The 27,939-nt window shown below is 40.0% G+C and overlaps 2 protein-coding genes and 1 non-coding gene across 4 annotated transcripts in view; 2 read left to right on the top strand and 1 right to left on the bottom strand.

Annotated features, from left to right (window-relative positions):
- The window catches only part of m1ap (meiosis 1 associated protein), a 76,829-nt gene extending 70,675 nt beyond the window's left edge, over positions 1-6,154 (bottom strand). The window contains exons 1-3 of one of the 2 annotated variants that reach the window (XM_085155440.1): positions 5,733-6,154; positions 3,321-3,584; positions 2,958-3,143 (exon numbers count right to left, since the gene is read on the bottom strand). In XM_085155440.1, coding sequence (XP_085011566.1) covers positions 2,958-3,143; positions 3,321-3,578 — 444 coding nt within the window. In that variant the 5' untranslated portion in view covers positions 3,579-3,584; positions 5,733-6,154. The remainder of the gene's footprint in view (positions 1-2,957; positions 3,144-3,320; positions 3,585-5,732) is intronic. The other variant, XM_085155439.1, reaches the window with a different exon arrangement.
- Positions 1-27,939, top strand: part of LOC146521660 (uncharacterized) — a 188,497-nt gene that overhangs the window by 57,813 nt on the left and 102,745 nt on the right. The gene's annotated exons all lie outside the window — the stretch shown is intronic.
- trnaa-cgc (transfer RNA alanine (anticodon CGC)) lies at positions 1,954-2,025 on the top strand. Its single transcript has one exon. It is a non-coding gene; the product is annotated as a tRNA-Ala (tRNA).

Genomic DNA, 27,939 nt, shown 5'->3' with positions numbered 1-27,939 from the left:
GAACGAGCTATCCCTTTAATTTCTTTTTTTCTGTAACTGAGCTCTCATTATCTGTAAATGAACAAAACTACTGGTAATTCATTTTAAAATGCTTTTACTCATCCGTTATCTTTTTAATAATGAAGATTTCTGCTGAACATTTGGACTAAAGACAGCAACTTAAAATAAGCAGAAAAATGTGATCATGGGAAGAGATGAAATTAGTTTTCTGTGTCATTTACATGCCTAATGGGGGAAAACAGATAAAATAATGCTAGGCTGACATTTAGCATTCTACTGAATCACATTAACAGTAGCAGGAAATGATGATTGTATTTCGGTTATTGATGAGAGCTGCTCTCGGCTTCCGGCTGTTTAGAAAAAGTGGATGGAAACTGCTGCTCAAGGAGAATACATGCGTCATGTATCTGAATGAAAACATGCATTGTATTGGTGGGCTAGCAAGGGGCATGCTTCTGTTTTTTCCTTCGCTGTCTCCTAAGAGCGTTATTCATATCTCCTACCCTTGGAAGCAGTGGGTCTTAGTGCAATCATCTGTCCGGAGCCTCATAAAAAGCTGGCTGGAATTTACAAAATCTCGTCAACAACCTACAGCCTGGTGTCCCGAGGACACAATGTTCAGCAGCTACCACAGTTCTTACTGGCTGACTGCCGGCCTGACCCGTACATTTAAAAAATTAGATGTTTTCAGTGAGCTGAAAGCATCTAATTTGTTAAAGTGAGAGTGAACACACGCCATAAACGATCACTTGGTGACACCAAAAATGTTTTCTGCGGTGCGTTATGAGCCTGCACGTTTTTGCATACCATTAGCAAAAAACATCACACAACATTAATAGAATTGAACTGATCTATGAACTGTGCTGCTTCAGCAGCAGATATGAGCTTTTAGTGAAACTTGTAACGTTACACTTAACTGTTCAATAATGAGTTGATACAACCGGATACAAGAGGATTTACTTTTTGAAACTGACTGCACGAAGCTCACTAAGGAAACTGGCTTCACTATTTCGTACACTGGCGTTAAGTAGCGATACCTGATCCGATTTCCCCTTCAAATGGGGAAACACTGAAACTACTAAAGCTTTTTGCGATGTCCTCTTTCTACAGAGATGGTTCACTAGCAGCTCTTTTGCTCCATTTCATATGTGGACAGGCTTATTTTAAGTGCACTGTTTCATATAAAACATGAAGAGCCATTACCAGAGGGCTGTTAACAGAGACATGCTAATGAGATTGCCTTGTTCAGTCTGTTTTTTGCAGCTGCTTAATACACTGAATTGGACCTGAGGACAGCTCATTTAATAGGTATGAGTGGAACCTCTTCTCTATCTTGAATATCCAAAGGGGATCTATTTAGCGTGAGCTGGTCTGCAGCAGAAAATAATAATGAAAATGAAGATAAAGTTAAAAAAAAAAACAATCCAGTGACAACAACTGCATGAAGTGTCCAAAAATGACAATGTAGTGATCGTGTGATTCTCTTTGGGTGTTGGTACAATGCAAGTACACTCAAAGATTCTTTGTTACATAATAATAATGCATTGTAGAGTACAGACGGTGTATTTTTAACCTGCTCGGCTTTTCCCGTTCTCTTATTATCCTTTTACACTTTTTTGTAATCATTAACATTCACACAATTCACAATTCAAATATCACCACAAAATGGTTTATATGTTGCCCAGTTAACAGGCGACATGAAATCACAATTTTAATGTTCACTCAGTTTGCTGACAGGAGAAAGAAAAATATGTAAATGAAAAAACATGAAAAACTGCGCCTATTATTCTCCTCACAGATCTAATTGACAGTTCAGGGGATGGAAAGAAGTAATTTACCTGCCGCGGGTAATGCTTCGGTTTCGATGGAAATTTCTCAATGTGTTCTCCTACTTAGAAAGCGCTGATGAATCTCATAAAGCTTTTATGATCAACATGCTCCCTGTGTCTCATAGGGGATGTAGCTCAGTGGTAGAGTGCATGCTTCGCATGTATGAGGTCCTGGGTTCAATCCCCAGCATCTCCACTTCTGTTGCCATTTAGAACTGTTTAGACTCAGAGGTCTGTGCTACAAAGTGAAAATTGAGGACAAGAAACAAGATTATGGTTTAATGCTTTGTATTTACTGTAACAGTTACCAGGGTACTCTTATACCACACATCTAACTGGCTCTCAAGCAGTGTGTGTTCAGTATAATCGATCAGTATTTACAAACCTACAAAGCAATTTCTTAGAAAATAGTGATGAAAGAGACTTTTAAACTCTTTGTGCAGATAGTTAGAGGCTTTATATGTGTTTATTACTCCACTAACCATCAGCAAAGTTAAACAGGCTGTGTGTGACACCCTTTCTAAAAGCTGTTTGCCAACTGTAAATGAAAACCAAAGTTAAATTATTCACTAAAACATAGGCGTCAAACTCTGGCCCATGGGCCAAATTTGGCCCACAGCCTAATTACATTTGGCCCGCGAAGCCATACCAAATTACTATTAGAGCTGACCTACTGGTATTATACAGCTAATATATATATTGTTTAGTATTAAGCTTTGCTTGTTCCATATTCCAGCAAAATGTGTTTGAGTACATAAGAAAAGATTCATTCTTATATCTGGAGGAAGATTTTTTTTTTCAATAAATATTAATGTTAGCCCGCGACTTTGTTCCAGTTTTGAATTTTGGCCCACTGTGTATTTGAGTTTGACACCCCTGCACTAAAAGTTACAGAAGTGTGTACGGTGTTTGTGTCTTCTTTCACTATAAAGACAGAGCTTTCACACATGTGCGTTTCTTTGGAAGCTGATCAGGATAGTTGCTCTCTGCTTTGTACTGTGGGGCTGATTCCTAAGTCAATGGTAAGAGTGGACTCTGAGAGGAGCTCGCTACCCAGTCCCTGTGACTTGTACGAATGTGCAGTTTTACATAGAAATTCATTTCTTGCTGTGAAGTGTCGCTTCTCACCTCCACAGAGATGTTGCTGCCAGCGCTGGTGTGTCTGATGTACTGTTTAAACTGCTGCAGACTGTCCAGCACTGCCTGTCGCAGCAGATCAGCTCCCGCGGCTGCTCCTCTGATACAACCTTCACTTGGAATAGACCTCAGCTCTTCAACGCAGGAATGCAGCCTGGCGAAGTTACCACGAACTTGCTAAAACAAAAAAGATGACAGGGAATGAAAAATGGATAAAAATGGGAGATAATATGGGTGACAGAATGCAAAGCAGGAAAAGGGCTGATATTTATGTATGAAAGAAAAAGCAATTATAGGAGAGAAATAATGTGTTTTGCACTGCTTTCAGGAATATTACACTTTTATCCATCTTACCACAAGTGGCAATAGACATTCCCGCTGCCTGCTGACGGCATACAGGCTCAGTAGAGGTATCCTACAGGGCCCATCCAGACTAGAGGCCAGAGACAAGAAGTTGTCCAGTGCATCGCAAAGAACCGTGCGGGTCTCTGACCATCGGGGCGGCAGCGCCTCCACAATTAGGACCCTGGCTGGTTGCCGTGGGAACGACGAGGACCAGAAAACCAAACTTGGAGAGTTGGAAGAAGCTGCTGCCCTCTTTCTGTTCTCCATGATAGTCTGCAAACCACAAACACAATGCTGAAGGAACACATAAAGTACACAAAGACAACAAAAGAAAAATGTAAGGACTCTTCCCCTGTAATGACAATCACCCTTAGGAATGAACAAGATTCATTAAATAAGTATATTATCTGCAGTCCTAATCATCAGTAGGGAAACTAGAACAGAACAAAATAAACAGAATAAATGAGTTATGCTGCATATGAAAATATGTAGCGAGAAACTAGGTTATAAATCAGTCCATTCTTACATAACTCAGGGCTTTCCTTTAGATCTGAGGAGGATGGTGGGAAAAGAAGTAGTTGAACACTGAAAACATAAGAATATAATCTGAAACGATAACACAGCCAGCTCTGCTGCTCTCAAATGTTCACTTAATCAGAATGATGTTACTATGCTGGAATAAATCATGAATGAAAATATGTAAAACCAAAAGGGACAAAATGGAGCATATAAAGAAGACTAAAGTAAGCAACGCTAATGTGTCGAATGCTCCAAATACTGATCAATTTCATCACTGCTGTTTTAAAGATATGATAACGGCAACATGTTTAATATTTTAGAACCTTTAAATTGTCTGTTTCGTATAACCAGCAATCCAAAATGCAAAAAAAACCCCTATTATAATATGAAATGTAGAAAAGCAAAGTAGTAATTGACAGCTGGGAAATGGGTCTTTGTGAGGGTGACTATGCACGTAAGCACAATTCCATGCTTGAGAACATAAAACCCACTTAAAAAACGGACTACAACACATTTGAAAAATATTAGTACCTCGTTTTTTCTTTTGCATCCGCATTCGGGGAAAACCCCCAAACATATCCTTGCACTATTTCCTGTAGATTTCAGAGGGGTATATGACTGAACAGTCTGAACATATATATTTTGTAAGAAGGGCCATCTGTGTGGCTGTCAAAAGGAAGCATTCAGTCATCCATCACACAGGATGTGCCCAAAGGGTTAAAGAGGGGAACCCCCGAATCTTTCTATAAACAGTTACTCCATCGGAAACTGTCATTATATCTATATATATATATCTGCAGCATCTTTGTCTCCCTTTACTGACACACATCTATTCAGCTGGTTGTTTAATTTCCACAGCTTGTTGAGTGCAGCTGATGGCATTTTGTTGTGTAGTTTACACATAAGGGACTGTGACGTGAATTCCATTTCAAGCAAATAACTGATTAAATTGCTGAATTAATTGCTGTCTGTCAAATATTTCATCAAAGATTTGATCATTTTTTCAATTCATTGTAAACAGAATATCCTTTGGTGTGGGACTGATTGTTATAGCAATTAAGCTTTGGCTGGGGTGTGGAAATTAGCACACTATTTGACTGATATGTTACAAAATGAAATTGCTGATGAAAATCTTAATTACTCTGAGACATAGGATATATCATGTCTATGTAAAACACACTATATAACCTGAAATAGTAAAGGCAAATCATAGGCCTGACTCAAGGCTAAAAACAGAAGCAAATACAACCAATTTAGAGCCATTACTAGAGAGCTTGGAGTGGACTTATCAGGGCAAAACCATTGGCAGAAATAATCCCTCAAAGGCTGAGCTCCGAGCACTCTTTATCATCCCAGGTCTTTTAATCCTGTATCTCCAGGCCCTGCTCTATTGTTGTCTTCAATATAAAGGGCACATTGTGTAAATATGTGCATTGTTTGATTGTGTGCCCTTTTCATCTACCTCTGACTCAGTTCTCCTCTTCTAAGCCAAATTCTGTGTTTCCCACCACCCAGATCAAATATCTTTCACCTTCACACCTTGATCTTGCATCACCTCTAAGACTACACTCTGTTCAAAGACAAATAAATTCAACCAGTAGCTAAAAAAGAATCCTTTTGCCACAGGGGTTTTGGGTTGGTTATTCACTGACCTAAAAATTATTTCAGACACAAACACATCTCTTTTTGTGCAGCTTTAATAAGCCAAGCAATCCATACTGCCTGTGGTCATGTCTTTAATTAAATGATTTTGACACAAATAATAGGTGGCAAGAAACATTAATTTATTAGTATTTAAAAACTAAACACATGTAAATTAGATTATTCTTAGATTAGAAAGCTGTTATATAAATTTTAGCTAGGATTAGCAATTTATACCTTGCAAAATTTAGCTAACATTACCTTGCTGAGGTTAAGTTCCAACTTCTCTGAAAATAGCTTCTGCTGGACGGTCTGTTATGTCAAGTAAACGGGTTAATAAAAGTATATAGAAAAGCCCCCCAGAGAAAATCAACAAACTGTTGCGATACAACATGCGCAGGCTCTGCTTCTTATCAACAAAATAGCTAACCTAGACCTGATAGTTAGTCGGTTAGCATGCTAACATTAGCTAACGTTAGCTAGCTAACAGTAAATACATTTTGTAACCTGAATCCAGAACAGCTTCAATACAAAAGGGCATAAATAACATAATAGAGGCACAGCCCCCATAATGTTACACTGGGAGTTAACTAAACTTACTTTGAAACAATTTCTAGTTTACTCTGCTAATTTATTAATGCTGAATAAAACTGACATATGTGGGGAATTTTGCAGGTATATAAAACTGATAATTCATTTTTAGAGAATTTCATCTACATTTTAATATTATTTGAATTAAACATCTGTAATAGATGGTAGAGAGATTTTTTTAAATTCAAGACAAACAGATTTTTATTAAGTTAATACATTGTGGCATTATCTTCTCAGAACAACCACCTTGCGGTCTGCCTCTGACATCCTCTGTTGTATGGAAACTGGCCTTCAATTTGGTGATGTACTATGGCTCACTCCAAATGACGCTACAACTTGGTTTTGCAGAACAAATACTTGAAGTTTCTCTGTGCACAAGCCCTATCCAGATCAGTCAAACATGGCATGCTTGGAGCAGACACCGCTGTAGCAGGTACTGTTAATCAGGTACCAGTCAGGCACCTGATTGTTAGCTCCAGGGGTACCAGAAGCTCAAAACAACAGTCAGTATCAGAATAACCTGTTTGGCATTGACAGAGAAGATTTGGCAAGTTTTTCACAGGCATCTTACATATTCAACTATGCAGCTCAACCCACAATTGTATTTTTCTTACAAATGCAGTACCACTTTCCAATGGTAAAAGATTTATATCAAAGAAACATTGTTACAGCAATGAAATACACAACCAAACACACATTTCCTTACCTGAGCTAAGTTTTTATTAAAGAATAAAAAAATCCCCATAACTTTTTTCGAAATATTAATTCAAAGACCCCATTTGCATCTTGTTCGGTCCCGCTTTTGTGTTTATTTCTATTCATCATTTGTAGATGAATACAGAAAAAGATCAATGAGAAGCAAAGTGCAGGGACAGAATAAAAGGCATGGAAATGTGTTCCTGATTGCTGGTTTGTTTGATTCAAGTGCTTTCTTGGAGTTTGTGGCTGTTTATATGTGAGAGAGCCAGACGGTCCGAGCTGTGAAGGTGCAATCAAGACGTGAAGGGAGCTGCAGTCTTGGAAAATGGAATACAAGGTTTTTGATGAATGTGTGTGTATGTGTGGATGAAGGGGCTTTGTAAAGGGGTCTGCATAAAAGGCTTTGGTGAGAGCTCTGTCGTGAAATGAGAGCTGCTGCAATCGTGCACAGTCATGCTCGCCGTCTCTCTCTCGCTCCCCGTCACTCTCTCTCAAGCACACACAAATGCTCCCAGTGAAACATGTCACTGCCAGGGTATATGAGTTTGTCATGAAGAAACTGGAACATGCACATCTGTTTAAGGGAGATAAGAGGTATGTGTGTTTTTTGGTGGAAAAAAGGAAAACAAATAAAATAAACTTAAATTCTGCCAACCCACTGCACCTGGCAAAACCATTTGCCAGGATGAATATGATGTCCTGATGTGAAAACACAATCTGTTTTCTGTGCGTATATCTACGTGTGTGTTTGCGTGTCAGCAGCTGATTAGGGCTTAATGTCACCCATTGGGCGGTGGCTTCTTGAAGGCACTGGCAGTTCTCCATCTTGCCTTTTTCTTTTTTGGCTAAACTTTTCATATCCCACGCACCTGCTCCATCTTCCAGTTTTTTTTTCCAGTCACTCTTTATACCTCCTGTCAACATCCCACTTGCCTGCCCTTGCTCAAAGCTCTATTTTTATCCTAAATGTATATGTTGTGCATCCTGTTGCAGGGACTTCACTGTGAGGAGCTTGACTGGGATGGATGTTGAGCAGTCAGTCTGGGTGAGGATCTATATAAAGGGATTAGGTGCACTGATATGATTGGAGCTTAATCAGTCTTACACAAAGAGCACACACACGTTCACAAAATGCACACATGAATTTGCTTCCCAATTTTGTTGTGATGAACGCACACACTTCTAGGTCAATTGGAGCTTTGCACCAACATACTAATCCGCTGTGTCTTTTTGATTTACTCCTGGGGATCAGGCAAAGTTTGCCGGTGGTTTTTAGCACTTTTCGTGCACACTAGTTGCTCTTTTCGCTCGTTTTTGCCCAGTTTTGAATTTCACTTCCGTCTTAGTTTTATTCACTGAGCAACTGAGGTTAAATAAACGTTAAGTCGGTTCTGCTAAGTTGTTTGCTTCCTTGAGAGGTTTTAGTTAAATTCCCTAAGATGGGAACAAGAGCATGAAATTAGAAAATCCTCTACATCCTAGCAGTTTTGGCGGAAGGGGGTCAGATGGAAGCTGTTGACAGAAGCTATTTTCATAACTTAGGTTTTTAATTATCTAAAAAAAGGCACTGGGACAAATCACATTATTTTTGGAAACAGATTAAATTATACCTGTTTTAGTTCCACACCCCTATCAATGTTTAGCCCATTTATATTATACTCTTCAAGATATGGCTGCATACATATATTTCTGGAAGTATCAGTTTGCCTAGACTCAGATGAGAATATTTATATTTGTATGATGTCTGTGCACTGAATATAAAGCTAAAGTCAGCAGAGCATAAAGACTTGTAGACTGTAAATAAAAGATGGATGTAGCCCTGTGGTATCATGCATTAGTGAAGTCTGAAGTGTTTTCAGATGTGAATTTAAATGTGATGAGCAATAGGTGGGTCTGACAGAGAATCCAAGTAATTGTATTGTAATGTAATTTCTTTATGTAACATCCACTAGGGGGCTCCCTAGCTGCAAGCTCAGCCACAGTCTTTCCTCAATTATAGCTAGCTGAACCACTTCATCTACATAGTGAAGTAAGTATATAAGCTAAAAATTAAATGTAGGATATAAACGCATTTAATTTGTAACCAAAAACGAAAAGTTGGAGATTGACAGACAGATTCCTGCAGTATCTACAGCAGAGGTGCCCAATCCCGGTCCTCGACAGCTACCGTCCTGCAGCTTTTAGATGCATCCTTGTTCCGACACACCTGAATCAAATGAATGGCTTGTTATCAGGCCTTTGCCAAACTTGATGGCATGCTGACGAGGTAATCAAACCATGTGATTCACTGTGTTGGAGTAGGGATGCATCTTGCTCTCAAGGACTGGCTCTGTGTCCCAAAACGTCGGCTGCATCCTTCGGAGGCCGCATTTGAAGGCCGATTATGTCACAGCCAGGCGACGAAGGCTGTCCCACTTCGTCAACTCCTTCAAATGCGGCCGACAAATGCGTCCTTCATTTCCCCGAATTTGAAGGATGGGTTGGGTGTGTCCTTCATGGCCCACCATATCCCAGAATTCATAGCGCGGCCCAGCCAAATTTCAGCTGCCAACAATGGCGGCCGCTACTGAGTTTTAAAATTACTCTTATTAATCTTTCTGGGTCACAAAATAAACTTTTAACATATTTTCAGGCGAGAAAGTAGCTGTGTAAATTTCAAATATCTGCTCAGTTTATCAAGACATCGCATATTTGCAAAAGTGTGCCGACGTTTTCGGAGACGTCTGTTACCCACCCGCTCGATAGCAAGCCGGGGGGTTCAATGGTCACTCAAGCCGGCGAGAGCAGCGGACTCCCGGCTTCATCGTTTTCAGACCCCGCTCTTTCGCTACTCAAGTTAAACATGATATATAAGTCACTCGGATAACTTAAAAATGTAATTTTTTTACCCTTTTTCGGTGTTTTATTTGTTCTGGAGTAAATCGGTTTGGCTGAGATCAAAGTTATTAGATTAAATAAAACTTTATTAATCAATCGGGTGGATTCCTCTGGGATTTTCACACAGCTGAATAAACGTTAAACAGAAGTGTGAGACGGTTGAGAATTTACGTCAGTGTCCTGTTATATTTTAGATAGCAGGGAGCAGATGGCCGAGTTTATTAAACTCCACCGAGACAGCGGTGACGCAAATCTTAAGGCTAGACCGTCCCAATTCACAGCCTCGCACTTCCGGCCTTCTCGGTCTTTGAAGGACCCGGCCCACGTAGACCGCGAAGGCCAGGTCCTCTGAAGGATGCAGCCGACGTTTTGGGACACAGCTTGGGATAGGGCACCCCTGATCTACAGTGATGCAGATGTTGTACTGGTCCATTATGATGAAGAGAAAGCTGAGTATAAAAGCAAAGTTTTTAACTTTTTCCTCGTTTTATTGGTCTTTCTACGTGCCTACCCTTATCGATGGTTATGAACTCTGGGTAATGATCGAAAGAATGACATCTTGAGCTTTCTCTGAAGGGTTCCTGGGCTCAGCCTTAGAGATAGGGTGAGATGTTCAGTCATCCAGGTAGGACTCGAAATAGACCCGTTGACTCCTCCTCGAAAGGAGCCAACTAAAGTGTTTCAGGCATTTGATTAGGCTTGCTTCCTAGGCACCTCCTGGGCAAGATGTTTCAGGCATCTATCTTGAGCAGAGAGTGGTCTGTCGTGCAATAATTAACATCTGCCGACAGGTGTGATTTGGATGACTAACAGCTGCATGTCAGGTCAGGAGGAGAAAAATGGTTGCCCAAACCAATGATATCTTCAAAAAGGGCACAGCCTTATTGGGTGAAAGAATGAATCAGGACGAAAACTGAAGAAGAAAAATGTGCACAGAATAATCATATAAGGATGTATAATCCACCTTCTATACCTATTATATACTTATTGGATTATATTCCCTTTGGATTAAGCCAGGGAAGCCATTTTTGCACTCTTCTTCTTCTGCTTCTTCTTCTGCTTCTCCTTCTGCTTCTTCTTCTTCTTCTGCTTCTTCTTCTTCTTCTGCTTCTTCTTCTTCTTCTTCTTCTGCTTCTTCTTCTTCTGCTTCTTCTTCTGCTTCTTCTTCTTCTTCTTCTTCTGCTTCTTCTTCTGCTTCTGCTTCTTCTTCTTCTGCTTCTGCTTCTTCTTCTTCTTCTTCTGCTTCTGCTTCTTCTTCTGCTTCTTCTTCTTCTTCTTCTGCTTCTTCTTCTGCTTCTTCTTCTTCTGCTTCTTCTTCTTCTTCTGCTTCTTCTTCTGCTTCTTCTTCTTCTGCTTCTTCTTCTGCTTCTTCTTCTGCTTCTGCTTCTTCTTCTTCTGCTTCTTCTTCTTCTTCTTCTGCTTCTGCTTCTTCTTCTTCTCCTGCTTCTTCTTCTGCTTCTTCTTCTTCTGCTTCTTCTTCTTCTGCTTCTTCTTCTGCTTCTGCTTCTTCTTCTTCTGCTTCTGCTTCTGCTTCTTCTTCTTCTGCTTCTTCTTCTGCTTCTTCTTCTTCTTCTGCTTCTTCTTCTGCTTCTGCTTCTTCTTCTTCTTCTCCTTCTCAATCAAGGAGACATGAGGGGCACCAGTCCTTTCTTCTAAGTGTTGGCAAAAAGTAAATGAGAGAATTTCTTAAACTATATTTTAAAGAATAATTTTTAATACTTGGTTACAGCTGCAAATACCTTAGCCACCGCAAAGATTTCAGTGTACAAATGAAAAGCATGCTTCAGCATGTTATGTTTTGCATTAAAGAAAAACAAGTAATCAGGAACTGTGAAATCTGCTTGTTTATATTATTAGAACAGCATATCAATCACGCATCCTTGATTGCACAAGACAGACTTCCACTGAACTACTGCAGGTATTTTCTTGTAGACTCAGGCGATATAATCTCACAGTGAGACTTCACAGATTTGATTTTGTTTTGTTGAAACTAGATTGTCTTCCTCGAGGGCACGAAAGACATGAGAGGGAGGTAATCATAATTCTGAAAGATTTCGTCAGAATATTTCCCGAGAATATAAAGACGTGCGCTCAAATGCACGGCAGGGTCGCGTGGGATGCCATTTACAGTAAGAGCAGCAAAATGCTACCTGACATGTAGAACACATGTGTGTAAACGTACGAGTATGGAAGCATAATTGTGGAAGGAATTTACATAAAGCACCTACAGGCATTTGCCCTCAGAAGAAACTGGGACTGACTTGCAAAAGAATAGCATTCTTACCTTAACGTTAACTCAGGATGACGGTATTCCCTCTGTAAGCCTTTCAGGTCATAAAATATATCATATATCAGGAAGAAATAAATATATCACTGGGCGTTTTGAGGGAATCATTAATATACTAATCTTCTGCTTTTTCTCAGAAGTGCCACTAAGGACAAGTCAAGCTGCTCTTTTATTTGCATGAGTACTATTTTGGAGCCAATCCAGTCCTATTGTTACTTGACAAGCATTATTGGAATTGCTGTTCTAGTATATGTGTGTGTGTGCGTGCTTGGAGCTTAGAGATGGTAAGCTTTAATTCTTTGAGCATTTGCACTAATCTCAGTGGGAAAGCAAGTTCATTTGGTATCCTTCTTGGCCGTGTGTGGAGCACAAAGCCAAAGCTGCTTACCGTGTGTGTGTTTTTGTAACTGTGGTTAGCTTTGACTGTATATGGTCTCTGGATAAGCTAAAGTGGTGCATAACTACCTGGATGGGAATGTTTTCAAAAAGGGCTAATGGAAATTCGGCTTTCTTTGAGGAGGAGAGGGCCATTATCAAATGTGGGAGACAGTTGTTCTCTAGTTTAGTCTGAAACAAACGAGCTCAGATGTTTTCAACAGAAGACAAAAGCATGAGCAATCTCAAAGCACAGTTTATGTTACCAGTAGGTCACCATGGACTACTAATGTCTTTGTAAGTGCTACCAAGTGCTGCCTTCAGCACTCTTTCCAGAGCTTTACGTAACCTGAAGGCTTTAAGAGTTATGACAGTGGTGGCTATACAGAGGTCAAAGGGCACAAATCCCAGACCTCCTAGCTCAGAAACAGCTGCTGCGATTAAAGGACTCTAAAGTCATTCCATCTCGAGTCGGCAAATCTTTATAATATTTTCTGCTGTAATTTGTGATCCAAAGTTTGAACATATATACGGAGTGCTGTGAAATTTAGCAAGTTTTCAACATATATTCTTTAGAAAACTCATCCATCGACCAAGTTTCAGGTGTGAACTTGAGTAACTCGAGCACTTTTAAAGATAAAGCCTGAAATTTTCACTGATTTTTTTCATTATCAACATGAATTGTGATCTGTAATTTGGGACACATAGAGTGAAAAAATGAGCATTGGATGGTTTAAAGAAAAAGGCCCACATTTCAGCCCTCATATGGCAAAAGACAACTAGTGAGTATGTCTGAGTAGTATACAGTTCAATTTAACAATACTGCAAAATATGGAAAATATTTTACCATGAAATTTTAAATCAAAAAATGAAGCAAATGCAATTTTTTCATCAAGTTTTGTTCATCACAAAAACAAAAATATCAGCTTAGAACAAAATTCTGGAGTTTCAGGAATATTCTAATTTTGGGAAATTACAGGGTAGTTTCAGCCTTGCAAGATACAATGCAAATACACTGAGGCCGACAATCAATCAAAAGTGCAAATACGTGTGCAAACAAACATGGAAATATCATATTATTGTGAATAATAGCAGCTTTAAAACAGAAGAAAATCCTGAGCCACATTTCAAAGAAATACATTCAAACTTGATGAAAATCACAACTTAATAAAACAGCTCGTGGCACACTTTGTCTATTTTTAGCCGTCCACTCGTGCTTGAAACCGACTGCTCCTGTGAGATTTGAGTACTATGGGATCCCAGTCCCAATGCAGGACTGTACTTTGGACGGTATAATTTTTATGCAAAGCGGAGACACGGTGGCACGGTGGTTAGCACTGTTGCCGCACAGCATCAGGCCGGGGTCTTTCTGTGTGGAGTTTGCATGTTCTCCCCGTGTTTGCGTTGGTTCTCTCCGGGTTCCGGCTTCCTCCCACCGTCCAAAGACATGCATCTTGTGGGACAGGTTAATTGGATCATCCAAATTGCTACTAGGTGTGAATGTGTGAGTGAATGTGAGTGCGAATGGTTGTCTGTCCCTGTGTGTTGTGTTGTGTACACCTGGCGACCTGTCCAGGGTGTACCCCGCCTCTCACCCTATGACAGCTGGGATAGGCTCCAGCGCCCCCTGCGACCCTGATAAGGATAAGCGGATGGATGGATGGATGGATCGGAGACACGTGACTTAAAAGGTAAGGATCAGTGCTGCCTGTACAGATAGTGTGCTTGACTCTAAGTGGACAAACAATATTCTTTTCCCATGTTTAAATTAGGTTTAATGTTGGCTGATTAAACCAGCGCTTAAACCTTTGTTTGTCACTTTCCTTCTTGTGCATAATGGACTTAATGTGTACTTTGGTTGGTAAAATACTAAAACGGCTGGAGCAGTGAATTCTGCAGCTCTCCACCTGCTTCTTCAGCATGTAACTGATACCATTAAAAACGCTGCTAAATGCAATTATCCATTACATATCAAGCAGCAATCTAATTTGTTCTTCAAAATCTGGGGACACTCCCCCCCCTCTAATGGGATGATGGATGGAGAGCTTTAGCTGATCTGCTACCAGAGGCTGGTAATGATAAAAGCTGTTTTTACAGCCTTTTCTTTCCCGTTATTGTTTTTATTTTAACAACTTGCTTATCGTCCTCTGGGCTGTACTGGAACAGATTCATGACGTCTGTTTCCACTGGCAGGAGCTCATTTCAGAGGGCATTGTGTCAGCGCTGTGAAAAGATGGCGGGGAAACAGGCTGTCTGCTGAATACAGGGAGCTCCTGATGATCCTGTGACTGGAGCCTCATCAATAAGTTAGTGTTCCTAATGCACCACATGAACAGGAGTGATGCTCTCTGGAGGAAAACTCCTGTGTGAGTTCAACGTGGATGACTCATCTTTGACTGAACATAAACATCTCCAGGGCTGATGACGCGAGTTAGATGACGTCATTCTTATCAGGTCATCTTTCTCATTTCTATTCGTTTTAAGTGTATTATTACCACATTACTTCTAACATAACCATTATATCAAAGTTTTGACTTCTAAGCTAACAAGGGCTATTTCCCTATCACATTTCTCCCATCGGGGTCCTCCCTACCCCTATCTTTGAAAAACACCTCAGTCTGGACCTTTAACTTTTTGTCCAGTCATATTTCCCCTGAAGAAAAAAGTGGTTCAAAAATCTGTTGTAAAAAAATAATGTACTTGCTACAATTTAAAAATAGCAATTCATACATTCATTTAATCTTTGTTACATCACTGGAGTGCTCTTGTGCATTATGCAGCAAAGCCTCACTACGGCTCAGATGTAGAAACTCATAAGCAATTCCATGCAGGAGAGAAAACATCTGAGTGGTTTTAAAGTCACTTCACTATAGATCCCAGATCATTGTGGAGCTGACTTTAAAATTGTATTGCTTACTTTTGATGTGATAATACAGCTTCGAGATATATTGCTGATCTTCTGACCTCCTGCCCGCTGGGTTTCAAACATTTAAAGTATAAAAAGTCTTTGTTTTGCAGCACGTTTGCACGGTGGTTAGCACTGTTGCCGCACAGCAAGAAGATCCCGAGTTCAATTCCACCATCAGGCCGGGGTCTTTCTGTGTGGAGTTTGCATGTTCTCTCCGTGTTTGTGTGGGTTCCCTCGGGGTACTCCGGCTTCCTCCCACCGTCCAAAAACATGCAGTTTTTGGGGATAGGTTAATTGATTCATCTAAATTGCCCATAGAAGCAAATGTGAGTGTGAATGGTGGTCTGTCTCTGTGTGTTAGCCCTGCAAAAGACTGGTAATCTGTCCAAGGTGTACCCCGCCTCTCGCCCTATGACAGCTGAGATAGGCTCCAGCACCCCTGGGATGGATGGATGGATGGATGGATGGATGGATGGATGGATGGATGGATGGATGGATGGATGGATGGATGGATGGATGGATGGATGGATGGATGGATGGATGGATGGATGGATGGATGGATGGATGGATGGATGGATGGATGGATGGATGGATGGATGGATGGATGGATGGATGGATGGATGGATGGATGGATGGATGGATGGATGGATGGATGGATGGATGGATGGATGGATGGATGGATGGATGGATGGATGGATGGATGTTCCTTTTTTCAGTGACCACACAGTTGCTCATCTGTTCCAACTCTGGTTAGAAAGTCTATTCTACACTTCATACGTTAAAGGCACAAGGTTATAAGGAAAGCTTACTAGAAGAAGAGATGTTAAGATCAGTGAGGCTCAGTATAATTTCATGCCAGGAAAAAATAGCACTAATAGGAGAACTCTACAGGAGGATAGAAAAGGCCAGAAGGAGTTGGTCTGTTGTTGTGGGCTTAGAGAGAGCACATGATAGAGTGCAGAGAGACGAGGCGCAGCATCACAGAAAAGAATTCAGCTGACAGAGAAGCAGATAAGAGCGCTGCAGGATATGGACGAAGGCAGTGAGACAGTGGTGAGGTGTGCAGTAGGAGTGACAGATGGGTTCAAGGTGGAGGGGGGATTACACGGGGGGGTTGCCTGTAAGCCCTCTCTGTTTGCCAGGGTGATAGACAGGTTGAAGTCAGCCAAGAATCTCTGTGGATTATAATGTTTGTTTTAATGATCGGTAGAGTGAGTAGGAAACAGGTTTAGGAGAGCCTGGAAAGAATAGTAATGAAAGTCAGAAAGAGGATGGTTGGGTTTCAAGGACTAAATGTGGTGAAGGGGTGAAGCATCCATAGCAACAGGTTGTGAGAGGGAGGTGAAGACAAGTACTTCACCAGTAAGTGAGACCAGTAAGAGTAAAGGACGAGGTTTTCAACATGTTAGTGAGTACAGTTACATTAAATGGGTGCATAGGTATAGACAAGTGAGCTAAAGATGCTAAGATTTGTAATTACAAACTGGGGATTTATACTTCAGTAGGAAATCTACATCATAGCTATGTTGTAACCACAAAACCCACTGAAACTGATGTAACCTACAACGTACACCTGCCTAGAAATGTAACTACAGATTGGGCCTGTTCAGTGTCACCAAATCCTCCTTACGTATCTGTGACAGAATAACAATCGTCCTCCCAATATAAGGACCAAGATATTCCTTGGAGAGAAAATATTGGAATAGTCAAAAAACAAAAATATGTATCCACGAAAAAACTAAGAAGGAAAAAAGTGCCAGCGTTTTATTTTCTTCCTATTGGCTGTGACCGTATATAAAACATTGGGACATGATCACACAGTAATAAACATGTAATGCACGGACACACCAATAACTCTCGCCAACTACGTCACCCGCATACGTAGGTTACATCACGGCATCTGCAAAAATTCACCACAGAAGTTTATAGATGCACGATTTGTAATAGAAATCGGTTGTATGTGGTGAAATGGCAACAATCGGAGCACACCGTTCTCTCTGTTGTTGATGTAGGCAACAAATGCACGCTGATCTTCTTTGTGTCTCACGTGTAATGCTGAGATGTCCGGAAACACTTCCATCTCATCTCTGCAGAGGGACAGTATGTACAGTAAAGCTCTGTACAGTAACAGCACTGCATCTTCCCTTTTAATCTCCTGATGGGTCACGTGACTCTGGAACAATCCACTCTGTTGTTGCTCTTAACTCTGTATTACACACTCAGAACGGGAAGCAGCAGCAGCAGCATAGACAGGCCCAGCTGTGCTAATGTGACGTGCAAATACATTAAAACTAATGGATTTGCTTTCGGCGTCACAAATTGCATTATTGACTTATTGGAGAAAATAGCAGTAAATCTGCTGATCAATGCATTTGTTGATCAATGCAAGACTTGGTAATTAGTTAGAAAGGAGATTAAAAAAAATAAAAAAAAGGACATTTATGAGATTTATTAACAAATGTGAGGTGAACCACTAAGTGTAAAGTGGGTTTCTTGTTAATTAAAAGCACAACTTGTTCATCTGATGGCGCAAGGCCTTGTTTAATTTCCCATCAGTGTTTGCCTGCTCTCTCTCGTGTGTAAAGGTTGATACTGGAGCTGAGTGCATCATGGTGGCGATGTCGCTGCTCTCTGTGTTTCATCAGGTCATTGTCCGTTTAGACGGATGCATCCATAGTGCCCCGAGGGGGTGTCTTTGTTAACACAATCATGAATCTTGTTCCTTTGATGGCCATAATTTGATGATTCATGTTGTACGCATGCATATCGCAAACATGCAACATTCTTCATCTTAAATTCTCTTATTTTACACAAATGAATAATTGTTTCCCCGTTTTCTTTTCCCGGAGCAATGAACCGATGCACTGTATTCAAAAATGTCAACGCACTACTCAAGGGAGCAAGAAGTTTCCCTTAGTCACTGTTTCAGTGATAGATGTGCATTTTAAGTCACTGTCTAACGTTAAGTCTAATGTGGAAGTTACAGGATGTACTGACATAGAAATATTTCCTATGAAAAAGTGTCTACAGGTTGGATACACTTAAAAGAAAAACACAGATGTTTTAAGATGAACATAACCCGCTTGCTATCTTCAAAATCTGCTCAAACACAGCTAATTGAAGAGCAGCTGCAGCCTGGTGGCAAACAAAACTGATCATCTCAGACGACCCCGGTGTGAATGACACACTTCACATCTTCTTAATCTGCAGGTTCGGTGTCATGAAAGAACCACGGCAAAGGTAAGAGAAGTGTTTTTGCAAATGTAAAAATAAAATTAACACACGTATAAAACTAGTTATACACTTTATGAGGAGTGACTGACAATTTGCCCTGGAGAAAACCGCATGCAACGTGCTCACACAAAGCAATTCTGCTCTCTGGCTCAGCTTTGAAAAGCGGCTATGAAAGTACGAGGCGATCCTTCTGTCGTCGCAAGATTAGGCGAAGCAAAGGAAACAAATTTTGAACGTCAAGGTGTTTCTATAACCTGCCTCCAGTCTCCTCCAGGTTCGCGAAGCATCCCTAAAATTACTTTTTGCAGCTGAGAATTCTTCATGGTCGTGTTCGTGTTTGAGGCAAGAAACGTGATTTTCTTCCATCTCCCACCCACCTGGAATCATTCCTTTCAGCACACATGTGGCAGCGCTACATGTTGCACAAAGACTCATGCTCACATGTAAATACACCTTATTAATCTGGATATTTTAGACATGAAAGTGGAAAATAAAAAGATAATTAAAGCCAAATCACACTGTCTTCACATTTATCTGCTAAAGAGGGAAGCCAGCAACTGCATCACATGAAATTCATAAACTAATACACAGATTTATGTCACTTATAACGTAGTGTGATGAGAATAAATGTGTGGATGTAGTGCTTTTGATTTTTTTCCCCAAATGAAAAACAATCTTTGCCATTTTTATTCATTTTATCCTTTTTTTTATTGTTGGATCATGGCACAATTTTCATAATTCTGGCTATTCATGTTAATAGTCTTGTTTTCTTCTTCTTACATTAGAACTAAAATCAAGCAACAATCAGGATGCAATCAAAGCGCAGACTCCTCACATTAATTCAAGGTTCTGAGCACAAAATATCGCAATAACCATTGAACAATTACTGCCGTTTTCATGCACAGTCACTTATTTTCAAGGGACCAGACAAAATTACCATGAACTAAATGAAATGTTATTTTTTTGTTATACTTTGTCTGCCTGAAGCCATGAAAATTGCTAGAAAAAAAAAAAGGGTTTATTCCTTTGTAATGCTTTCCTAGGCTGTTACCGGAGCTGTCTTCTGTTGTTTGCTTGTGGTTCTTTCTGCTTTTACGTTTTTTCAGTGGCTCACGAAATGCGACTCGATACTGGATTGACTTCAGGGGACTGACTCAGTCGCTGTGGAATATTTCACTTCTTTGTATTATAAAAACTCCTGGGTCGCTTTGCCAAGATGTTTCGGGTCATTGTCAGCATGCGCAATAAAGTGCCATAGCAAAACTGTTCATGCGCTCCGAATGCTCCTGCTATTCCTCTAATAGATTGGTTTTTGAGCCCTCGAGCTTGATGATTTATTGCACGGCATTAAGTCTACAGTTTAGCAGTGTAGTGTAGTGTATCCTATTCTGTAACACACAAAAAAAGCTACATGTTGTGGGTAGACTGCATGATACTGCGATTTGTCCACTTGTTAGTGTTAGGCCATGTCAGCGGTCCCCGACCTTTTTCGCGCCACGGTTTAAGTCCGACAATATTTTCACGGATGCTGCGGATAAATACAACTAAATAAAACCAGTACCGACACCAAAAAAAGAAGATTCATTCATAACACACAGGAAAAGACCCAGGCTAACCAAGTTTACGATAAAAACGATTAAAAAAATAACGATAAAAACTGATAAAAACCCTGAAAAACATAAATTCATGCTTGAGCCCGGTACCAAATGACTCGTGGGGTTGGCCCGGGGGTTGAGGACTGCTGGTTTAGCACAACAATTCACTGTAACTCTGTTTAGAGTGCTCATAGTATATATATTGCACAAACATTGCACAATATGCTCTCTCTTTCTGACAGGGACTAGAAAGAGAGAGCATATTTCTCCTGTTTTGGCTTCCCTTCATTGGCTTCCTGTTAAATCCAGAATTGAATTCAAAATCCTGCTCCTCACATACAAGGTCTTAAATAATCAGGCCCCATCTTATCTTAATGACCTTGTAGTACCATATCACCCTATTAGAGCACTTCACTCTCGCTCTGCAGGCCTACTTGTTGTTCCTAGAGTATTTAAAAGTAGAATGGGAGGGAGAGCCTTCAGTTTTCAGGCCCCTCTTCTGTGGAACCAGCTTCCAGTTTGGATTCAGGAGACAGACACTATCTCTACTTTTAAGATTAGGCTTAAAACTTTCCTTTTTGCTAAAGCATATAGTTAGGGCTGGACCAGGTGACCCTGAATCCTCCCTTAGTTATGCTGCAATAGACGTAGGCTGCCGGGGGATTCCCATGATGCATTGAGTTTTTCCTTTTCAGTCACCTTTCTCACTCACTATGTATTAATAGACCTCTCTACATTGAATCATATCTGTTATTAATCTCTGTCTCTCTTCCACAGCATGTCTTTATCCTGTCTTCCTTCTCTCACCCCAACCGGTCTTCCTGTTAAAAGGGAGTTTTTCCTTCCCACTGTCACCACATGCTTGTTCATAGGGGGTCATATGATTGTTGGGTTTTTCTCTGTATCTATGAAGGCGACTTTTGTTGTGATTTGGCGCTATATAAATAAAATTGAATTGAATTGAACATGTGAAAAAGATGACTTTCTCTATGCAGTCTTGAAAAAATGAAAACACCTCATGATTGAGTTGCTTATAGAACTACTTTCAGCAGCAACGACTTGTATTTTGTACGGCTTTATTGGCCTCGCACATTGTTGTGAAAGAATTTTGGCCCACTCTTCTTCATAGCCTTGCTTCAGTTCATTGAGGTTTGCAGGAATTCTTTTAATGCACAGTTCAAAACAGCGGTTCAATCGGTGCTGCTGTGCATGGGATCATTGTCCTGTTGGATTCTAACAGCTTTAGCTGTTAGACAGATGTCCTCACTCACTCTGGCATACCTTGGTATTCAGAGGAGTTTGTGGTTCTGAGGTTATCAGGCTGCAAAACAAGCCCACATCATCACCCCTCCACCACTGTACTTCACAGCTGGTATGAGGTGCTGATATGCTGTTTGGTTTTTGCCAAATGTGGTGCATTATGGCAAAAAAAATCTCCACCGAGGTCTCGTTTGTGCAAAGGCGGCTTGTTTAGATGCAACTTTGCAAACCTGAAGCTGTGCAGTTCTTCTTAAGGAAAAGAGTCTTTTTCCTGGCAGCCCTTCCTAACCACTCACATGTTGAAAGAATTAAAAAAAAAAGACGTATCCGTGAAACAGCTTTTAAATTATTTTCCAATTAAATTTAAAAGAGAAAAGGGACCGGTGTGATTGTTTTCTTTTCTTTTTGAAATCTTCTTTTGGTGTCACATGGAGGGTAGATTATGAAAGTTGTGTCACCGTCCAAACATTTCTGGTCATATCTAAAAAACATTTTAACACAGAAAACAATCAAGACACGGGAAATGAGCCAGCAGCGTTATTCAATTGCACCGAAACCGAAGACACAGAGGCCAGTGAACAGTGCACACCAGGGTGAGGTTAATGTCATTTGCTCTTTATTTTAGGATTCTTAACCGACAAAGAGTTGCTTCACATTTTACAGTTTTCTCCTCTACCCTTTCCCCCCTCTTCCTGCCCATCTTTCCTCTTCTGTTTTCGCTGACTGGTGTTTATCTTTCTTCACTTTGTTTATACCATACCGCTGCATACATTTACATCCGCATTACAGGGCTTTACCTGTTTCCCACAGTGACTTACAGTGAGAGAAGATGTGGGGGTGAAGCGATATTTGCCAGGATCATTACCCATTCCCTCGTACTTCCCTTGATCCTTCCAGCCGACCCAAATTCTCCCATCTCCACCCCCGTCCTCTCCTCCTTCCCTTCACTCTTAAGTGCTCCTCTGATTCAAGGTGCTCTGACAATTGCTCTGGCATGACAGTTTTTCACCCTAATCCTCAGACCTGTTGTCATGGAAATTGGGCTCTCCAAATAGCACCCCGTCACATTCAACCCCCTCTCACATGAAACATGAATGATGAATTTGAAGTTTTGTGTGCGCGTGTGTGTCCCTGAATGTGCGCAGGGGAGGCCAGTGGACAGATTTCAGCAGTTAATCACTCTTTCAGTCATTTCTTGACAAGAGCGGAAAAGAAGAAGAAGCAAACGATGCAGTGAACGGAGGCCGGAGGTAAAAAAAAAAAACTCCTCAGTGCTGTTTTTTTTTTCTTATTCATTCATTGCATTTGCTGACAGAGCTAGTGGGTTTGTTTAATTGCTCTGGGCTCAAAACTGCTCAGTCCACACAGAAAAACTAGGCTAGGCGCTTCAAGATAGATAGAGCTGAATGCCTGAGTCTGATTGGTGCTGATGTGAATTGCCCAGTTTTAATAACCCTTCTGACTGAAATATGGAGAGTGAGTGTGCAGCGATAAGACTGATTCAGCTGATTTATGCTTTCGAATTCCTCCACACACGATGTACTAGATTCACTTTCCTTCACTTCAAGTCATTTTTTATTATATTCTATGTTTCATTTATTTATTCTTTAATGTTTCTGTTCTTTCTGTATTTTCTGATGATTTTTATTATCTTATTTATAGAGGGGAACAGTTCTAAAACAGTATTATTGAATAGTATTATATTATTATTTGCCACACACAGACAGACGGAGAATAAATCAGAGGGAGGGTATAGACTATGATGCCTGTTAGCAGTGTTGGGGAGTAACGGAATACATGTACCGCCGTTACGTATTTAAAATACAAAATATGAGTAACTGTATTCCGTTACAGTTACCGTTTAAAAAGGTGGTATTTAGAATACAGTTACTTTGTTGAAATAAATGGATTACACGGCGGTACTTTCCTGTTTCATATTGTGGCGGGTCAGGCCTGTTTGGGTTTTGTTTGACAGCTACGTTCTGTTCAAGCGGCAGCGTTACGGTTGCCATGGTTACAGGGTGACGCTCTCTCTGCGTGTTTCCTGGGTGAGAGAGGCCTTTGTTGTTGTTGTGCTAAGCTAATAGGCAGAATGCTACAGGTATAGCTCTAAAGAATGTAGCATCATAGGCAGTGTAGTCCGTGCTGCAGGGAGAATGGACTGCCATACACGTTATGTGTCTGTGAGCGAGGGAGGGAGAAAAAGGAAAAGTACGAGCTGTCATCGAGCAGAAACGGGAGCTGGAAGCATGTAAATATAATAATAACCACTGCAGCCAAGAAGAGTACCCAGTTGTAAGTAAGCTATTAAGACTCGACTGTACACCGTGTTCGTGTTTTCCTCCAAAAACAATAAGTTCCGTTGGAGCAGCCTTTCAACGCCTCTCTCTGTCTCTCGCTAGCAAAGTTGACCCAGACAACAAAGTAAAGCTAGTTTTCAGCTACGAGCCCGACACAGAACCCACCGTATTAGTCAGAGGTCCCTTTACTACGGTTCGGAGCCGCGGACCTTCAGTAACAGTAATAAATCACAGCAATAGTACATTCATGTAGTTGTAAACAGCATGATAATATATTAAGTAATCCAAAGTATTCAGAATACGTTACTCTCATTGAGCAACGTAACGGAATACGTTACAGAATACATTTTGGGGCATGTATTCTGTATTCTGTAATGGAATACATTTTAAAAGTAACCTTCCCAACACTGTCTGTTAGTGTATTAAATATTTATTGCTACTGTCAATGCAATGTTTATTGAATAAAATTATGTATTTTGGACTAAATGAGGTTAAAATGTACACACTGCAATCGCAATTATCTGTCTTTTCTCTGTCTTTTAAAAAAATTAAATACACTAACTTATCTGATATTCTCGTGTTTCGACTTTTTCTCTTGCAGTCAGAGTAGAATCAGTACAACAGGCTAACTGCTATTTTACCTTCTTCACAGCACCACCCTCGCCACTTACAGTAAGTTGAATACTTAATATAAAAAAATAACCTCAGCCAAAAATGTTATGTTTTTGGTAACATTTGCGTGTGTGTCATTCTGTGTGTAAACACAATAGCCGGAAGAGTTTCAAATGAATTCTGCTAAAAACTTTGTGGGGGTCTAAAGTTGGGTCATGTTAACAAGCCATTGAAATGTGGCTTACACCCACCAGGGTCTTCAAGGTCAACTGAATGATTTATAGCTGAAAAACTGACAAAAAGCACAACTTTTCTTTTCTTTAAACAGTTCTCATAAATGTGGTGCGCATTGTGAATATATAGAAAGTACTATGTAAAGACAATAAATGTGATCTGTCCAGGATGTACCCCACATCTGGCCCAGTGCCAGCTGGGAAAGGTCCCAGACACTGTGACCCTGAGTCTGACAACATAATTGGTGGATGGATGGTTGTCACAGGCAGCAGCTCCACTATGGTTCAATAAGCTGTTCAATGACGTTGCAGATGTCATACTTTTGAGACTAATGCAAACGCATCTCACTAATAACAGATTTTATTAATGCACCTGTTGAACAGACTGATTTGTTGCATGTTTTCATCACTAAACATTTAAAAAAATATCTTAAGATCGGCTATTTAGGACAGTTCTGTGCATGTAACAACTCGTCAAAAATGCACACTGAACTGAAAGAGCGCCAGAGAGAGGCAGAAAGGTGGCTTGAATACTTCGTATAATTTTTTGTGTTTATTAGATCGTTAGAGTGCTCATTTTGCTCTGATTAACAGCGGAAGAGGCAGGTCATAGTGGACGCAGTCTTCTCTGTTAATCAAATGTTGAATGAGGTTCAGTAGGTCTGTTACCATAGAAACAAAAAATGAATAGACCCAATCAGTTGGTTGGACATATAGTTGTTCCAGCCATTAATGGAAAACTAATAGGGCACTTTGTCTTAATTACAGGAACATGGAAATGAGTGTGTCAAGTTTGAGTGTGTGTGTATGTGTGTGGGCCTCTGTGTGTGTATGTGCGGGTTGGCTGATACACAGTCCTGTAATTTTTCAATCAGCACCATCAACCTACATTTCAACTTTGTGTTCAGTGTTTCTTCTTGTTTCTGGTGGGTGACGTGCAGCACCCACCAGCACAGCAGCACTAGAAAATAATATGCATGTAGTGAGTAGCTTTATACTTTAATGGACAAAATTTCACAGGATTCACACTGAGCAGAAATCCTGCAAACAAGACCAAACCAAGCAAACAAGAAGCCAGAGAAGAAAGTAAAATTATAAAATGAAATATTCAATATTATTCCTACATCTTAAAGTTTATTCTGTGCCTTCTTTGTAGCTCACGTAGTTGAGACATTATAAATATATGAAAAAAAGCTGCAGAGAGCGTAAATGTGCATGGCTTCGTTAAATACATGAAAGCTACTATACAAACACAATCAGCTGATTCTGGTGGGGTCAGGTGGGAACTTTTTTCAGCTTTGGTTGACTTTGCATTAGATGACACATCACTGACTTATTGACGTTAACATGTATCGGCCCTTGAATGTGTTCTGCATTCATAAAAGAAAATAGAGCCAAAAATGCATATCAAGCAAACTGAGAAGTTGTTGTAAAATTTCTGTTAAGACTTTTTTAAAAAGCGCAGTGCATACAAAATTACAGCTGCAGGCATCCCTGATATTGCTCCATCCCAACATCTGTAACATCTGTAAAGCTGGGAAATACATTCTGATTTACTTTTGCTTGCGATTTCATTATAAACACAACTTAACTGAGATAAAACAATTACTGTGACACATTCTATTTCGCAGTCGTGCATTTTACTCACAAATTAATTACACAGTCATTAGTACCACGAATAATTACAACACACACAATGACTGTGATCTCAATAAGCAAGTAGTGAAGGCTGCTTGAAACTCATTTTAATAAACTTTAATTATAAAATGTTAATTTACGATTTAATATACATAAATTTGAATGTTATTACTTTTATTGTTATTTCTGTTTATGTTGATGCATGTGTTTGGTAAAATTTGTTTCAATTTTAATAATAAAGATCAAGTTAAAAATGGTTTTGATCACAAATTGAATCGCCTGTGAATGCCATCCCAACATCTTGTCAGTTTGATAACCTCTTGTTATTTTAAATAGCTCTGGATTGCATTATTATCACTTTTAGATCAATCTATTGACCTTGAAGGAGAAGTCAGAGGTCAAATGTGATGTAATACTTGCAATCTTTATATGCTAATTTCTATATGTTGTGATTAAAATGTAACGTTGAGTCTTCACCATGAGGGCCGGTGTCCTGCAGGTTTTAGATATCACCCTGGGTCAACACTAGGGATGGGTATCGTTTAGGTTTTATCCGATACCGGTGCCAAACCGGTACTTTTGAAACGGTGCCGGTGCTTAAACGGTGCTCAAACCGGTGCTTAAAGAATGGAGAACACAAAATTGGTCCAAAAACCTCTCATGTTTAGTCAGTGAGGGGACCAACATTCATTTGGAAGTTTCTTCTATAAAGCTGATGAGAGCGTGATGTGTCTGTAAGCCCGAATCTGCAGTCAAATGCAGTATGCGGCTCTTTAGCCAGCAGCAAATCATAGTGAACGTTAAATTTAAGCATGAGACACTAGAGTATTGTGAAGAATGCAGTAAAATTAATTTAAATTGACTTGCCAGCAAAAAGGCTAACAGTGACATCGACTGCAAAGTATCTTAATCAATAATTATCTTCTTCCTGTGTGTTGAAAAAAGAAGGCCTGTCCCTGTGACTCATGCTATCTCCGGTGAACTGTGGTCCTGCTGATGCAGCTCAAATATTATTGCAGCTGTGTTCCCTGTCATATGATGTTGTTTTCTTTCGTGGTGCCTTTGATTTCTGTCAAGAGGAGGCTGTTCTAATTACCCTTCAGTGAACCCTGTGTTCCCTTTTAACTTCATGAAACATCATCTGTTGTGCCAGAAGCTTTACTCCATCTCTGTTTGTTTGTGGGTTGCAAAGACTTGGAGTTATCATATGACAAACGTGTGATTCAGATTCTGACTTTTTTTGTGCGTGTTTAAAAACTGGATTATATAAAAGTTCTCATGCGTTTTAAGAACACATCCAACTTTCCAACTTTCCTGTTCATCAAATGATCTTCCACCTCATGACAGGGAGCATGCTGCCTGTGCTCGCCCTTACCAGTGTTTAATGGCTGAAGCAAGTCTGTCAGCTGCAGTTTTACATCTCACCATTCATTACCTGATAACATCAGGAAATAAGAATCCACTTCAGTTTCTCCTCCGTTATGTGATCTGCTGCATTGGCAAAATGCACGGATTTCTGGAATGAGCACTAAAGATGAACTCATGTCTTCTATTGAATTTTGAAGCGGATCCATTGTCTAAGTAGATGATTGCCAAACAAATACCATAATTGTGTTGGATTCTTGTAACAGAAAACAGGAGGTTACATGTTGGTTTTCATGTCATTTACAAGCTACGAATAAAGCTTCATTAACTTATTTAATGCATCTTGTTTTATTTAGTGTGCGATGTGGAACTGCGCTTTTAAAAAATATGAATAAAACATCTGAATTTTGATCGTTTTAATTATGGACTAAAACAAGAATAATGGATGTCAGTGAATAATAAAACAGAATATCAAGGTTTGGCAATATAAGATA

The sequence above is a fragment of the Neolamprologus multifasciatus genome, chromosome 3, assembly GCF_963576455.1.
Source record: "Neolamprologus multifasciatus chromosome 3, fNeoMul1.2, whole genome shotgun sequence".
Lineage (NCBI taxonomy): Eukaryota > Metazoa > Chordata > Actinopteri > Cichliformes > Cichlidae > Neolamprologus > Neolamprologus multifasciatus.
Note: the sequence above shows the minus strand (reverse complement) of the source record. Positions and strands in the feature narration are given on the sequence as shown.